We start from the raw sequence: 17414 nt of genomic DNA on the forward strand, positions 1-17414 counted from the left end.
CTGGTGAGCTCATATGCCCTGTAGTGATTTTTAAAAAGTAATAATACCAATGATAAATAAAATAAAATTAAATTAAAAATTCTTTTTTTTATTTTTAGATTTATGTCATTCTTTTTTTTTTTTTTTTCTTTTTAGCAAGATTTTGGCTATAGGGCGCATGCACTTGCCAGAAAGACAGAGAGGGACAGAGAGACAGAAAGTGAGAAATCCCCCTCCACGAGGGATGGCCACGCCGCAATCCCTTCTCCTCCATTCTCCTCTCGGGATCTTGGTCACGCATGCACACGCGCCCGGCGGGCGTTTTAAGCCACCAGGGCTGGGACTCGAACCACAGTTGACTATGTGGGAGTCCAGTGACATAGCCATTACGCTAACTGCTGGTCCCAGACTTGAAAGATTCGAAAAGACAAAGATTGGGGGAAGTGGAATATATTCTAACTAGAGGCAGCAGCCTAGACAAAAAGCGTACTGAGAGAGGGATGAGTGGTCCAGTTTGGCTGGTGCTAGGGGATATTTAGAGCAGTCAGAAGAAAACATTTGCACAGAGTGCAGCCAGGAATGGAAAGACACCGGAATATTTTATAGGAAAAGTGATAGTCAAGGTGACGAAATCTGGCAGGACGGGGTAGAGCAGAGTAAAAGGAGAGTAGCGAGTCATTTAGAGAAACATCAGCAGTGTACCAGCAAAGGAGCAAAAGGTCAGCATTCCAAGCAGACATCCTCTCTCCCTACGTAGTTTTTTTTTTTTTTTTTTGAGAGGTTTTCGCTATAGGACCCGGAGGGGGGCGTTGATTTCTCGCATTCTCTGTCTGTCTGGTGAGCGCACACGCCCTATAGCAAAAACCTCTCAAAAACAAACAAACAAACAAACAAACAAACAAAACAAAACAAAAAAACCTTTAAAGTCTCAGCTTTCAAGTTCTATCTTGGACTTCTCTTTGAGCTCTTCCTGACCCACCTCCTTTTTCCACTGGAATATATATGATCTCTATTGATTTTTTTTTTTTTTTTTGGTCACTGAGTACATACACTCACCAGAGAGAAAGGAAAGTGAAAAGTCATCCCCCAGTGGGGATGACCACACCACAATCCCTTCTCTCAATCCTCCTCTCCAGATTTTGGGCACACATGCACACGTGCCTGGTGTGAGTTTTAAGCCACTAGGTAAGTGACTCAAACCGCGATCAATTACCACTACGTAAGAGCTCACCAACATAACCATTACACCATCTGCTGGTCCCTGTTATTATTATTTTAAAATTTGACCTCGTGCGCTCACCAAAGAGGCATAGCTGAAATAGGGAGAAAGAGATAAAGGGAAAAGTGAAAAGGCAAGCCGCCAGGTCCAGAACTCAAATCATGGTCAGGAGTTCAGCACCTTAACCACCATTCCACCTGCTGGCTTTGTGAGGTAGGTATTACTATTTTAAAAAAGAATTATTTTTATTTAATTTTATTTCTTATTATTGTTTTTCAGTTTAACCAGAGAGAGAAGGAAAAATGAGGAAGTAAGCTATCAGTGACTCTGGAACAAGGGGGCACAGGGGTGATCGGGTCCACACTCGCAGTGAGACCCAGGTTCTTATCTCACCCTCAGGAAGAATGAGAGTTGTGGACACAGAAGAGTAGGCATAGCAAAGCAGGGAGTTTCTTAAAGGAGAGGGAAAGAAAAACAGAGTTCCCAAGAAGGGAGGGGTCCAGGAAGATGGGTTGCCTGAGGTAGGTATTATTAATCCCATTTTGTAGAAGAAAAGAACAAGGTGAAGTTCAGAGAGGCTAAGTAATTTTACTGAGGTCATGCAGTCTCTGGCAGATGGAATGAGAACTTGTTAGTGCCTTTAACTCCTAATTCCACCTTGTTTCCATTAGAACATTCAACTATGTATTCAACGAATATTTACTCTATACCAACTATGTGCCAGACACTGTTGTAAGTTGTGAGTATGTAATAGTGAGCAGACAAGGAGGTTTATTTTCTCTCTCGAGGAGGTTATTTTCTCTTCCTTTCTTCCTTCCTTCCTTTTTTTCTTTCTTTTTAAGGTTTTTGTCATACGATGCATGCACTTGCCAGAGAGACAAGAGAGAGACATAGGAAGGAGAAGTGAGAAATCACCCCCAGGGGGATGACTAAACTGCAATCCCTTCTCCTCCATTCTCTTTCTGGGATTTTGGACCCACATACAGGAGTACCCAACATTGAGTTTCAAGTCTCCGGGTCTGGAATTTGAACTGTAATTGTTCATATGGGAGTCCAGCACCTTAACCACTGTGCCTCCTGCCGGCCTCAGCAAGGAGGTTATTTTCTAATTGGAGAAGCAGTCTATAAAATATGTGACATGTCATTTGGGTTCTATATATCATTGAGTACTGTCCCGACCAGGGGGACAGTAGAACAGGTTTCCTGAGGGAAGGAGTGAGAGACAAGAGATGGGACAAACGACGCAGTGTTACAACTCTTCAGGGTCAACCGTTTATTGTGGGCAGCACGGAGACAACACAGTGTTACAACTCTTCAGGGTCGTCCAGAGACAACGCAGTGTCACAACTCTTCAGGGTCGTCCAGAGACAACGCAGTGTCACAACTCTTCAGGGTTGTCCAGAGACAATGCAGTGTCACAACTCTTCAGGGTCGTCCGGACAGGACACAGTATTACAACTCTTCAGGGTCATGTGGATTGTGGTTATATATATGCTGGTGGGCAGTGATTGGTTAAATGAAGGATTGTAAAAGGTGGGTTATGATTGGTTGTTTTTGTGGACCAATCATGAGGTGCCGGATATGCAAATCTGAGGGATTCTAAGCTCACCGATTTGCTATGGGAAGTGGCCAATCAGAGTATGGTTTTGAAGGTGAGGTTTTTGAAGGGGAGCCAATCATGGCCTTTGTCATTGTGTAATTGCACAGAGTGCCATGAAGAAAAATAAAGCAGGATGAGATGAAAAAAAAAAAAAGAATGTCAGTGAATGTGTGTTATTCTGTAATAAACTCTCGGATGTCCAGCAAATGCGAAGAAAAAGGGACACTGAGAGAGGGGTGTTCAAGGTCAAGGCAGGACAATATCCGCTGCCACTCCACTGTTTTACAATTTTTTTGGATACTGTATCAGTAATTATTCTCCTGTGCCAAAGAACAAATGTACACACACTGCACGGCTTTGGCTGATTAAATACTCAATTCTGATATGTTAACAGCCGCTGGTGGTAGCTATTTTTCAAATAAGAATACATCACAGGTTGTGGACGCCCCTAATGGTGACACTGTCATACACAGTCCTGCTGCTGATCTGGTAAGGCAGATAAAGTGCAGTCTGACCCCATTTTTAAACATTAAAGTTGGCAGGATCCTGAAGGAAACCTAAGAGTAACTTCAAGTTGAAAAAAAAAAAGCTGAAATAGGAGGGGCAGGGGGCAGCCCTTCTTTGGCTCTGTATCTCTCGGCAAGTGTAAGGAGGTGGGAAAATCGCGAGCACTGAGGATGGGAAGGCACTGCACCCCGGGAGAGCTGGGTCTTGAGCTCTCGCCGCATTGTCTCAGTTCTCGCGTTAACGCAGCCACGGCGCTGGGCTGAGCGCTGCCAGGGCTCTTTCCTCCCCAGATCCGGGGTCTTGCTTCGCGGAGCTTCCCAGGCGGAGAGTGGCACGGCCCAGTCACGGAAAAGCAAGACCGCGCGGCCCCGGGAGCAAAGTCCGAACCCGACGCGGACCCCGCCCGGGGCGCGCCACGCCCCCTTCTGGCCTTCGTTTTCCCGCGCGTCCGAACGGGGCGTGGCCGGGTGCACCGGCCCCGCGGCGCTTCCGGGAGGAGTTTTGGGCCCCACGAGGCTCCGTCGGACGCCGCGCTTTCCCACCAGAGGTAGCTGTGGAGACGCCGGGAGCCCGCGACGGCGTGGATGTGAGGGCAGCGCGGCCTCAGCATGGGGGAGCATGGCCTGGAGCTGGCTTCCATGATCCCCGCCCTGCGGGAGCTGGGCAGGTAGGGCCTCGCCCCACCGTTGTCGGTCCCCCGGCCTCCGCCGCCCCCGACTGGAGTCTCGTGCTGTCCCCCGCGCCGCGGGGCCCGCCTCGGAGCCCTTCGACCCCGGCCCGCAGCCTGTGGAGATGCCCCGCCGAGTGCTCGCTTCTACCTTAGAGCGGTCGTTAACAGGACGCGGGCGTCACCACAGCCCTGCGGGAAGCGGGTTGGAGGGGAGGGCAGTGTCTGCCACTTGGCCTGAGCGGCGTCCGAGATGTCGCCCCCGACCGGGGTTCGCTTTCCGTAGGTGGAGGAAAAGGATCGTTTGGGCCACTTTCTAGTCACTTGTCTACACGCATTTACTTCCCGAAAGTCTTTCTTTAGATGAAGGGTTCCACTCATCAGTTTCTCTAGTTTCTATTTATAATCATCCGTAGAGGAATTGATTTTTTTACGGTGTGCTCCAAAACTGCCCTTGGGAGAAAAATCACTGCTGCTGATTTTCTGCAGTGGAGATCAGTTGCTTGGAAAAGCCAAGGTTAGGTTCGTTCTTCAAAACGAAATCTTAGTTCATGCCGAAGATGTGACCTCTTCGTATTTGATGGTCCCGTCTCCGATCCGTTATTTTAGAAATCCAGGAGATTGGTCAGAGTTCACACAACCCAAACGTGCACAGGGTGTTGCCGAAATTTGAAGTTAACATGATTTCATTTGTAAATGTTAGTTTTCTGTAGACCCCAAGAAGAAAAATCAGGTCAATCAGTATCTTATCTGGAAATGGGGGAGTGGTGGGACCAGCAGTTAGCGTAATGGCTATGTCACTGGACTCCCATGTAGTCGACCGCGGTTCGCGTCCCCGGACTCGGTGGCTTAAACTCACACGTGCCCAAGATCCCGAGAGGAGAATGGAGGAGAAGGGATTGCGGTGTGGCCATCCCCCCTGCGGGGTGATTTCTCGCTTTCTTGCTTTCTGTCTCTGTCTGGCGAGCGCACACGCCCTATAGTGAAAACATTTTGTAAAGTAACTTCTGCCTTTCTTTTCTTGGAACATTTATTTCATTTGTTGTTTTTATCATTATTTAATTTTGCTATAGGGCATGTGCAATCACCAGAGAGAGAGGGGAAACAGAAAAAGCAAGCTGTCAGGTCTGGGACTCGAATGCCCTGTGGGAGTCCAGCACCTCCAACTACCACCTGCATCTGTTGGTCCTATTTATAAAAAAAGATGAATAAGAATGGTCATTTTTGGAAGTTAAAGTGCAGATCTCATCTTTCAGGTTCATTGTGAAAGAGTATACTTTACCCACTTTTAATGAAGAATTAGTTGGTTAATACTTTTCTTACCTCTTTTTGGCCACAAGTCTTGTTATGATGCCTCATCTTTCTGGGATATCCGTCTGATCTCTTTAACTGCCTTCTGCAATTCGTTGACTCTATTTCGCCAAACCGTTTCTCCTGTGGAATTATATGTACACAACTATATGTAGGTAGTTTCACTAAGTACTTTTTTTTTTTTTTAAAGAGATTGTTGATATAGGGTGCATGGACTCACCAGAGAGAGACAGAAAGACAGAAAGTGAGAAATTATGCTCTGGGGGGATGGCCACACCGGTATCCCTTCTCCTCCATTCTCCTCTTAGGATTTTGGGCATGCACACACATGCACCTGGCACATGAGTTTCTGGTTGCCAAGTCTGGGACTTGAACCATGGTAAGCCATGTGGTAGTCCAGCAACATAATCACTACGCCATCTGCTGGTCCCTTCACTAGGTATCTTAATATGTCGTTAAGACACAACATAGCTAATGTAAAATATCCATGTTTCTGAACTTGCCAAACTTTTTTTAAAATTTATTTTTTTTAAAGAATTATTATTATTTTTAGGGGGGACCAGCAGATGGCATAATGGTTATGTCACTGAACTTCCTTGTAGTCGACTGTGGTTCTGGTTCCAGACCAGAAGCTTAAAAACTCATGCCGGGTGTGCGTGTGTGCATGCCAAAGATCCCGAGAGGAGAAGGGATTGTGACGTGGCCATCCCCTCTGGGGGGTGATTTCTTACTTTCTATCTCATTGTCTCTGTCTCTCTGGGGAGTGCATGTTCTGTATACAAAAAATCTTAAAAAAAGAAAGAATTTTTTCTGTCTCTCTGTCTCTGTCTTTCTGGCGAGTGCACGTGCCCTATAGCAAAAACTTCTCCAAAAAAAAAAAGGATTTTTTAAAATTTAATTTTATTCATCCTTATTATTTTAGTTATAATTTGATCAGAGAGAGAGAAAGAGAGGCAGGGGAAATGAGAAAGCAAGCCACCAGGTCCAGGATCAGAACCACGGTCAGCCATGTGGGAGTCCAGCCCCTTAACCATCATGCCACTTGCCAGCTCCTTATATAGTTATTTTGTCCATGAGAGAGACAAAGAGACATCTCCATTTGGGTCCCCATGCTATGATCTACCCTGGCCCCACTTAACCTAGGTTATCAACACGCACACAATGTTCACAGAAGTCCCAGGAGGCAAACCCAGGACCTTTCTCTTATAGGTCCAACTACACTACTGTGTTATTGAGACCCAGCTCTTTTTATTTTTCTTTAATTTTTTTTCTTTTTTGGAGAGGTTTTCACTATAGGGCGCGTGCGCTCGCCAGACAGACAGAGAGAGACATAGAGACAGAAAGTGAGAAATCACCCCCCAGGGGGGATGGTCACGCCACAATCCCTTCTCCTCCATTCTCCTTGGGATCTTGGGCATACACACACACACACGCGCGCGCGCGCGTGTGTGCGGGCGCCCAGCATGAGTTTAAGCCACCTGCTGGCCTCTCCTTTTCTAGGTTGTTATAAATATACCAGCCAAAAGCCTAGGAACTTCCTTGACTCTTTCCTTTATCCTGTAATAATCCATAAGCTAGCCTTGTCGACTATAACTTTAAAAAAATCAAGAATCTGACAATTCTCACCATTTTCACTGCTGCCATCATTTCTATGCTGGAATAGTACAGCAACCTTTCAGTTGATCTATTTCCACTTTTATCGACTTATAGTAGGTAAGTTTGACTCATCAGTCAAAGTGATTTTACAACTGTTAGTCATACTCTAAATTATATACCATTTTTCTGTTGAAAATCCCAACACACTTGATTTAAGATCTAAGCTACTAGAGCTGGCAAGTGGTGTAGTGGTTAAGGCACTGAACTCCACCATAGCCAACCACAGTTAAAGTGGCAGACCTGGTAGCTTGCTTTCACACTTTCCTCCTCTTTTTGTCTCTGTCTCTCTTGGGTCAAATTAAAAAATAATAGTAATAAATAAAATTAAATAATTTTTTTTTTTAAAAGATCTGGGACCAGCAGCTGGCGTAATGGCTATGTCGCTGGACTCCCACATAGTTGACCACAGTTTGAGTCCGGGACCCGGGGGGTTAAACTCACACCTGGCTCATGTACATGCCCAAAATCCAGAGAGGAGCATGGAGAAGAGTTTGTAGCAAGGCCATCTGCCCTCAGGGCTGATTTCTTGCTTTCTGTCTCTCTGTGTCTCTGGTAAGCACATGTGCCCTATAGCTAAAATCTCTTTAAAAACGCGGGGGGATGAAAAAAAAAAGATCTAAAGTAGTTACCAAGGTCTCTAAGTTCCTATATGATCTGGTCTCAGCCTGCCTCTGACCTCATTACCTTCTCTTCTGTTCTTGCTTACTCTACTCCAGTGACATTAACTATTTCTCCATGACACCAAAGACATTCTGTTTGCTGCTCCTTCTATCTAAACGCTGGCTGGTTCCATCTTCCTATTTAAAATTGCTTTGTGATCACAATTCATATTTTCAGAGTGATACTTGCTATTAAACTATTAAATTGGGTGCTGGATCTGTATAGCCTAGTGGTGAAGGGAGCCAGATTCCACATGGCCAACCACATTGGAGTCTCACCCTCTGGCTGCTTGAGAAACTCCCCAGGTGTATGTGCATGTCTGCCCAAAATTTTGACACAATGAAGAAATACAGGAAAGGGGATTGCAGCAGGATCCTACCTTATTAGGGATGTACTTTCTTCCCTGCTCTCCTCTGGCAAGTGCACACACCCTCTAACAATTTAAATAAGTAAGTAAAATATTAAATGCTTAGTAGGATGGGGATGAGGATCTAAGCTGCAGCAACAGTAGCTAAATAGATCTGGATGGAGAAGAAGCCAGCCAATGAAACTAATGAAGCTGAGGAAGAAGTATTTGACATGAAATAGGAAGCACAAAGGCCTCTAAATGGGAAGGAGCCTACTTTTTAATTATCTTTTAATTGCTAGATGACACATATATTCACATGTATAGTTGGGGGGTGGGGGAGAACACTCTTCAATGGACTTTGGTCACACCACAATCCCTTCTCCATGTCTCCATCACGTCTGGATTTGGGGCATGCACATACACATGTATTGTTTTCTTCAAGTTGCTGGAGCTGGGATTCAAACTGCTTTCATCTGTGTGGGATCTGGCTCCCTTAACCACTAGGTTACAAGCCAGCCTGTTAGAATGTTTTTTAAATTGTTTTTATTTTTAATTATTTTATTTACAAAATAATAAATGTAAGAACCAGCAGACGGCATGGTGGTTAAGGAACTGGACTCCCACATGGGTGACTGTGGTTCAAGTCCTGGATCTGGTGACTTGCTTTCTCACTTTCCCTTTCTCCCTCTCTGTCTCTCTTTGGTCAAAAATAATAACAAATACAATAAATAATTTTAAAAATAAATATAAATAAAAATTAGTAAATTTAACTTTTATAATTTGATACAGGGCATGTGTATCAGAGTATCAGAGAAAGACAGGGAAGTGAGAAAGCAAACCACCAGATCTGGGACTTAAACCGTGGTCAGCCATGTGGGACTCCCAGTGCCTTCACCACGCCACTTGCTAGCCCCCCACTAGAACGTTTTAAACAGGAAAATAGCATAATTGAGTTTATGTTTAATCACTCCTCTATTTAAAATCATTCAGTGCCTATTCATTGCTTTCAGTGCAAAATCCAACATTCTTATCCAGTCCTTTGAGTTTGACCTTATCTTCCCTCTTCAGCTTCATCTCTGATTACTCTGTCCCCTTTCTTTAGCCAGATAAAGCCTCTTATAGTTTCTAGAACAGTTCATGTTCTCTTTCCTGAGCCTTTGCATATGATGAGTCCTCTGCTTGGAATGCCCACTCTCTTTCTCTTATTTTAATTTCTTTACCTCTTAGGGGACTCAGCTTTGTATCACGTCTTCTAGGAAGCCTTGATTGTGAGTGCCTTCTCAGGACTGAATGTCTCTTTTTGTGGTCTTTCTAGGTTTGATTAGTTATTAACCATACTGTGTTATAATCACCTGTCACTTGTCCTTAATGCTGAATTATTTTAGGGCAAGTACATTCTGTCTTAGTTGTCCTGATATTTGATGCTCACCCCACTGGAATAACTGAAATCTTTGTTGAATGTATCCAAGCTGACACTTGTATGACACTTGAATTTCTACTGAAATATTATAGTATACTTTTTATTATTATTTTTTTTTTACAGTATACTTTGAAAAGGTATACCCTCTTAGCTGAGTTCCAAGATAAGGGATGCAGGGCCAGCAGATGGTGTGGTGGTAAGGTGCTAGACTTCCACATTGCTGACCATGGTTTGATATGATAATGGTTTGATAATGATAATGACAAATTGAATTAAATAATTTTTAAAAAAGATATGAGATGCATAATAAGAAATGCCCACTCTTTGATGAATTTTATCCTGATAGTACATCTAATGGTTGGTAACTTTTTCTAAAAGTTATTTCTAAAAATTACATAGATTATAATTGAGTGGATAATCTTTTTACAAAATTAAACTTTGTTGGAAACTACCAACAATTCTGGTTCATCTCCCCATGAACTTGTCCGCATTTTTAAATGTCACTTGCCAAATTACACTTGGTTTATCAGAACATCTCCTGACTTTGTCTAAGGATTCATGTTACCTTATAATTACAAACTTGGAGGTTTTTGTTTCATTTAAATCTGCAAAGTCCTATCCTAAGTAGCAATTAGACAAATGTAGCCATTGAGTGTTGCACATGTGGCTGGCCTAATTTGAAATGTACTGTAGATGTCAGTTAGTTGCATAGTGAGTTCCAAAGGCTTGCTACCAGGAAAAATAATGTGAACTATCTTATTAATTCTTCCATGTTTTAAATTAATATTTTAGTTAATGCTTTGTGTTGATTTCATGTTTGGATAATATTTTTGTTATATTGTTAAAATTAATTTTCCCTGATTTCCTTTATTTTCCTAATGTGACTACTAGAAAAACTTAAATTATACATGTGGATTATATATTATTGTATTACATTCTTATCGGTCAGTGCTGGCTAAATAATATTTAAATAAATAGAAAGCAGTAAGCTTTTTTGTTTTCATATACAAATGTAACTATTCTTTGGTTTTTTATACCTAGAGTTTATATTACTTACAAACATTTATTAATGTCAATAACCTAGTAGTTTTTCTGTTGAACAAGCTATAGGTAGTATAGGAGATGCAAATAGAAATAAAAATTTTCCCCTGTAGAAGGTATGGTCTAATGGTGCTGTGGGGATACATAGAAAAATAAAGGAAAATCTCCCATGTAGGAATGTGTCTAGTGGCAGAGAATAAGTAAATATGCCACAGGTTCAGAGGGTTATGCTTTAAGAATTAAGGAATCAGGCCAGCAGGTGACGTAGCAGTTATGTTGCTGGACCTCCCACGTAGCTGACTATAGTTAGAGTTCTGGACACAGTGGCTTGAAACTCATACTGGACACGTGTGTGAATGCCCAAGATCCTGGGAGGAGAATGGAGACCGGATTGTGACATGGCCATCCCCCCAAGGGTTGATTTCTCAGTTTCCCTCTCAGTGTCTCTGTCTCTCTCCAGTGGATGCATGCTTCTTAAGGCAAAAAAACACTACCAAAAAATAAAAAATTAAGGACCCACAAGATTCAGAAAGATTCTTATGAACATTCTTTAATTTTACACATTGTTAATTAATTAATTATTTTTAAAAATTACTTTTTATGAGAGAGATATTTTGCTATAAGGCACATGTACTTGCCGGAGAGACAGAGAGACAGAAAGCAAGAAGTCACCCTCTGGGGAAGATGGCCACACTGCAATCTCCTCTCCTTCATTTTCCTCACAGGGTTTGAGCACGTGCACGCAAGCGCCCAGTATGAGTTTGAAGCTGCCAGGTCTGGGACTCAAACCACAGTCAGCCATATGTGAGTCCAGTGCCTTAACTAATACGCCACCTGTTGACCCCTAAAAATGACTGTTTTAAAATGTTTTTCCAGAGAGCTCATGCTATCACCAGAGAGAGAAAGAGAGGGAGTGAGTGGAATGAGGAATAGGTGAGAAAGCACCACTCATGAGAGTCACACTGTAATCCTCTTTCCTCTATCTTGCCCTCCTTTTGGGATTTTGGCATGCACACACACTAGTGCTTGGTGTGCCTTCCAAGCCATCAGGTTTAGGACTTAACTGCATGGTTGGTTATATGGGATCCAGCCTTCCCAAACACGAGGCCACAGGCTTGCCCAACAGATGTTTTATTTATTTATTTATGTTTTAGATTGTTTACTATGCACCAGGATCAATTTCTTCATGGCATTTACTAACTGATAATTCTAAAAATCCTCTACATAATTAATAAGGATGATACATCATGGTTCAGTAATCAAGAAAACAGTGTTCTCTCTCTCTCTCTCTCTCTCTTTTTTTTTTTTTCTTTTAGCACTGAGATAATGAATGGGAAAATATACGTTTTATAGTGTTATACAGTCATTATAAATTGTGACATATGAAATAAATAATTTTATTCTTTATAAATAACCAGCTTACCTACTACACCCTAAGCTGCTTTGTCAGTGGAAGTGAAGGACTTTGCTAATCATTCACACACAGGCTTCCATTAATCCTTTAGTTAGGGTTAATCATTTCCTATGTTAGGTGTACTGGACACTTGATTAAGATTTTGTGCATTTCTCCCCTTTTCCCAGAAACTGCTCTGAGCTTCCTGGAGCAGAGGATTTTATCTTGTTCTATTTGTCTTTTGTCTTTTTGTTTGTTTGTTTGTTAAGAGAGATTTTTTGCAATTGGACGTGTGTGCTCACCAGGGAGACAGAGACAGAGAGACAGAAAGTGAGAAATCATCCCTTAGGGGATATGGCCGTGCCACAATCCCTTCTCCATTCTCCTCTCTGGATCTTGGGCATGCATACACACGTGCCCACTGTGAATTTAAGCTGCCGGGTCTGGGACTTGAACCACAGTTGACACTCACGGAAGTCCAGCGACGGAACCATTACACCATATGCTGGTCCCTTATTTACCTTTTGAATTTCATAAAACTTTAGTATCTATACCCATATTTTCTTCTTATATTGATGATAGAGGTACTTCTCCTGTCCAACGATTATATTTTCACTTGTTAGGATGGGGAACCAAGTCTCAGGTATCAGTTGCGCAAGTCTTTCCATCAGAAGGGAAAAACCAAATGAAAACCTCTTGACCCATATATTCCTTTAATTACCATTAACTCCAAAACTCTTCATTTTATGATGAAGTTATACAAAGACCATACTATTACTATATTCACATTACAAAAGGAAAAATGTCAAAGGAAAAATATCAACAGTGAAAGGCAATCTGTGGAATGAGAGAAAATATTTACAAATCATATGCCTGATAAAGAGTTAATATCTAGACAAGTAAGAACTGTAGCTCAGAAGCCAACAAAACATAACCCAGTTAAAAATGGACAAAAGACTTAAATATACATTACATACACAAACGGCAATTAAACACATGAAACATTCTCAACATCACTAATCCCATTAGAAATCCTTGAAAAAGTAAGCCAACAAGAAAACAGTGAAATGCAACCGAAGAAAAGTAATGGATTCTGATGAAGATGATGACTGTTGAACTAAAAATGTTTAGAGACTGGAACTTAATGAAATGTCTAGGACAGAAGTTAAGATTTCATGAAGTGTTTACTTTGTTTAACGTCTATATGTCTTTAAAAAAATAAACTTGGTGACCATCAGATGGCATAATGGTTACATCACTGGACTCCCACATGTCAATCGCAGTTCAAGTACCAGACCCGGCGGCTTAAAACTCATCGCCAGACACGTGTGCATGCATGCCCAAAATTCCAACAGAAGAATGGAGGAAAAGAGATTGTGGTGTAGCTGTCCCCCCAGGGGTTGATTTCTCGCTTTCTCTCTTCTTTTTTTTTTTTTTGTCCCTCTTCTTACTGCATGTGCACTATAGCAAAAAAATAATCTCTCTTTAAAAATAAATAAACTTGTTATGCCAAAAAAAAAAAAAAAAGACATTCTAAAAACTATGCTACAGAATGGATGAACGTTGCTAGGCAAAAAAATTGGTTGTAAAAGGACAAATGTTTTTAAGATTCTACTTATATAAGGTGCCTAGATTAGTCAAATTTATGGAAACAGAACTGTGGTTGTAAGGGGCTAGGGTGAGAGAGAAATGATAGGTTATTGTTGAATGGTTACAGAGTTAGATCTTTGGAAAGATGAAAAAGTTCTGGAGATGGAGGGTGTAATTGTTGCAGAACAATGTAAGTGTACTTAATGCCACAGAACTATACACTATGAAATGATAGATTTGGGGACCAGCAGGTGGTGTGGTGGTTAAGGGCACTGGACTCCCACATGGCTGACCATGGTTCGAGTCCCGGACCTGGTAGCTTGTTTCCTCACTTTCTCTATCTCACTCTAGCTCTATCCCTCTCGGGTCAAAAATGTAAAAATAAATAAAGTTAAATAAAATAACTCTTAAAAAAATGATAGATTTTATGTTACTCTGTATCTTACCACAATAAAATCTAAAGGACTTTTCAAAGAACACTTTTTTACTTTTCCTTTTTTTTTCCCCTTAATTTTTGCTGTAGGACACATGTGCTCCCCAGTCTGACAGAGGGAGAGGGAACATGAAAGGCAGTCCCCCAGAGAGCATGATCACGCTGCAGTCCCTACTCCAATCTTTTGTAATTTTGGGCGTGCGTGTGTACGCGCATGCCTGCCTTGATTTTCAAGCTGTGTGGAATCCAGCCACCGTAATCACTGTGTCTCCTGGCTGGCCTCGCCAAACTAATTTTATTTGATTTTGTTGACTCTTTCCTCTGAAATTCTGACCACCTTGGTTTCTGAAATAAACCTCTATGGTTTTTCTTTATGTCCTCTGGCCCCCTTTTTCTCTGTTCTTTATGGCATCTTTAACTTCTTTAAAAAAATTAATTGTTTAACTTTATTTATTTGTTTATTTTAATTTTACTGGAGAGGAGAGAGAGCAAGCTATCAGGTCCCTCGAACTGTAGTCAGCCATGTGGGAGGCCAGCGTCCTTAACTACCATGCCACATGCCGGCCCCTGGCATCTTTAACTTATAGGTCTTGTGTTGGTTTCCTTATTACTTACTTGCAAGAGAGAAAGTGAGAAAGCATACCCTGGGGTTGGGGGGGGGGTGGCCGCAGTACAATCCCTTCCTCTACATCCCCCTCTCAGAATTTTGGGTATGCACTGACACGCCTGGTGTCATTTTCAGGCTGCTGGGTCCTGCATTCATATCCCAGGCTTCCACTACTAGCTGTATGACCTTAGGCAGGTTATATAATCTCTTTGAGTGTCAGGCTCCTCAAGTGAAAATAAAGGTTTAATACTCCCTATTTCATTGCTTGTTAAGTATTAAATGAAATGATATTTTGTTTAACTTTGACAGGTGTTAAATGATGACAATCTGTATCTCTAGAATAGATGCTATTTGAGTTATAGAACTAATTCCAAGTATCTTTTTGACATTTAGTTGTTCCTTTGAGACCTTAAAGTTAATTTTTCTGGGGACCAGCAATTAGCGTAATGGCTATGTCACTGGACCCCCACGTAGCCGATCGTGGTTTGAGTCCCGGACTCGATGGCTTAAACTCATGCCAGGCATGCGTGTGTGCGTGCCTAAGATCCTGAGAGGAGGATGGAAAAGGGATTATGACATGGCCATCCCCCTGGGGATGATTTCTCACTTTCTGTCTCTCTTTCTTTGTCTTTCTAGCAAGCGCACACACCCTGTAGCAAAAACCTCTCCAAAAAAAAAAAAGTTAATTTTTCTGAAACTTTTTTTCCCTTCCTTATTCTGTGCTTTCTTCTTTGTTAACTGTTTTGGTTAATGTGCTTTATATTCTATCCTGAATAGAGGGCTGGGTGGACTTACCGTGTCTCTCCAACTCAGCTGTTTCTTTCACTTTATAAACAGTAGCAGGTATGTTGCCTGGTGTGTAATAGATGCTCAGTGTCTGTGCAACTCAGCTGTTTCTTTCACTTTATAAACAGTAGCAGGTATGTTGCCTGGTGTGTAATAGATGCTCAATAAATATTTACTGGCTGCAAGAGTAACTGTGTGATTCCTTATCCTATAAGGTGGAGCATAGATTACTAAATTCTTAGTTTTTGTTCTACAGTGGTTTGCATGGAATTCAGGTTGAATTTTTGTAGGATTATAGGATACAGTTCTGCATAATATAACTCCTTTAATATTATTTTTTCTTGTTGGTCCTATGACTATATGTATGTATATATACACTTTTTTCTTAACAGTTTTACAACTTTTTAGTACAGAAAATCTCAAACATTGCAAAAAAGGAGAAATAGTTTATTAATTCCTTGTGTACTCATCGTCCAACCATGATCAATTCATGGACGGCCCTCTTCCTTTTAATACAGATTACTTTAAAGTAAATGACAGGTCATTTCATCTGACAGTTATCATTTCATCTGTAAATATTAGTATTTATCACTAAAGGATAAAGACTTTTTAAAGATAACCACAATACTATTACTAACTTAGAAATAATTTCTTGTTAATATCAAATATCTAGTCCGTAGGGGTCAGCAGGTGGCATGATGATTAAGGGGCTGGACTCCACATGGCATACTGCAGTTTAAGTCCCGGACCTAGCAGCTTGCTTTTACCCCTTTTCTCTATCTCTGTCTCTCTGACCTGTAGCAAGTGGTGTGCCCTGTAGCAAATTAAACAGCAATAAAAAAGAAGTAAAAATAATAAGAAAATAATAATGATGATAAAGTTAAATATACATTTAAACAATTTTTAAGAGAGACTTTTGCTGTAGAGTACATGCTCTAGCCAGAGAGACAGAGACAGAGAAGCAGAAAGTGAGAAATCACCCCCAGGGGGATGGCCACTCCACAATCCCTTCTCCTCCATTATCCTCTTGGGATTTGGGGCACACATGCACACGTGTCTGGTGTGTGGTTTGTTTTTTTTTTTTAACTTGATTTTAATTTGACCAGAAAGGGACAGAGTGAGAGAGAGAGGGGAAATTGAGAAAGCAAGCCACCAGGTCCAGGACTCAAACTGTGATCAGCCATGTGGCAGCCCAGCGTCCTTAACCACCACGCCAGCTGCCACACCCCCAAACCCTGCGTGAGTTTTAAGCTGCTGGGTCTGGGATTTGAATTGCAGGAGTCCAGCGATGTAATCATTATGCCATCTGTTGTTCCCATAAATAAATATATTCTTAAAAAGCAGATATCTAGTTTGTGATCAAATTTTTCCAATTGTCAGATGTAGTTTACTAGCAGGTGGTAGAGTGGATGGCGCGCTGGACTCCCACATGGCCGACTGAGGTTCAAGTCCCAGACAGGGCAGTGTGAAACACTGTAGGCACATGTGTGTGCATGCCCGAGGTTCCAAGAGGAGAATGGAGGAGAAGGGATTGTGGCGTGGCCAAACCTCCCTAGGGGGTGATTTCTCACTTTCTGTTTCTTTCTCCATCTCTCTGGCAAGTGCATACTCCCTATAGCAAAAATATATATATATGTTTTTTGGAGAGGTTTTCTCTATAGGGCACGTGCGCTCGCCAGACAGACAGAGAGAGACATAGAGATAGAAAGCAAGAAATCACCCCCCAGCGGGGATGGTCACGCTGCAATCCCTTCTCCTCCATTCTCCTCTCGGGATCTTGGGCACGCACGCAGACGTGCCCGGCGTGAGATTTAAGCCACCGGGTCCGAGACGCAAACCGTGGTCGACTACTTGGGAGTCCAGCGACATAGCCATTACACTAACTGCTGGTTTCCGCAAAAATATTTTAAGAAAAAATAAAAGAAATAAAGGGGCCGGCCTGTGGTGTGATAGTTAAGGGCGCTGGACTCCTACATGGCAGACTGTGGTTCAAGTCCCAGACCTGGTAGCTTGCTTTCTTACTTTCCCTCTCTTTCTCACTCTCGCTCTTGCTCTCACTCTTGCTCTCACTCTGTCCCTCTCTGGTCAAATTAAAGTAAATTAATAATAAATAAAGTTAAATAAAGTAATTCTTTTTTTTTTTTTTTTTTGAGAGGTTTTTGCTATAGGGCGCGTGTGCTCACCAGAAAGACAGAG

The 17414-nt window shown here is 41.9% G+C and overlaps 1 protein-coding gene across 3 annotated transcripts in view; it reads left to right on the forward strand.

The window, feature by feature from the left end:
- The first annotated feature begins 3748 nt into the window (after positions 1-3748).
- ATR (ATR checkpoint kinase) overlaps positions 3749-17414 on the forward strand; it is a 137221-nt gene continuing 123555 nt past the window's right edge. The window contains exon 1 of one of the 3 annotated variants that reach the window (XR_003546810.1): positions 3749-3972. Coding sequence is in view for 2 of the 3 variants with exons in the window: in XM_014593188.2 (XP_014448674.1) it covers positions 3914-3972 (59 nt within the window). In the remaining variant the exon portion in view is untranslated. The remainder of the gene's footprint in view (positions 3973-17414) is intronic. The other 2 variants (XM_014593188.2, XM_006162303.3) reach the window with 2 other exon arrangements.

Source organism: Tupaia chinensis, unplaced genomic scaffold (genome assembly GCF_000334495.1).
Source record: "Tupaia chinensis unplaced genomic scaffold, TupChi_1.0 Scaffold139833_1, whole genome shotgun sequence".
Lineage (NCBI taxonomy): Eukaryota > Metazoa > Chordata > Mammalia > Scandentia > Tupaiidae > Tupaia > Tupaia belangeri.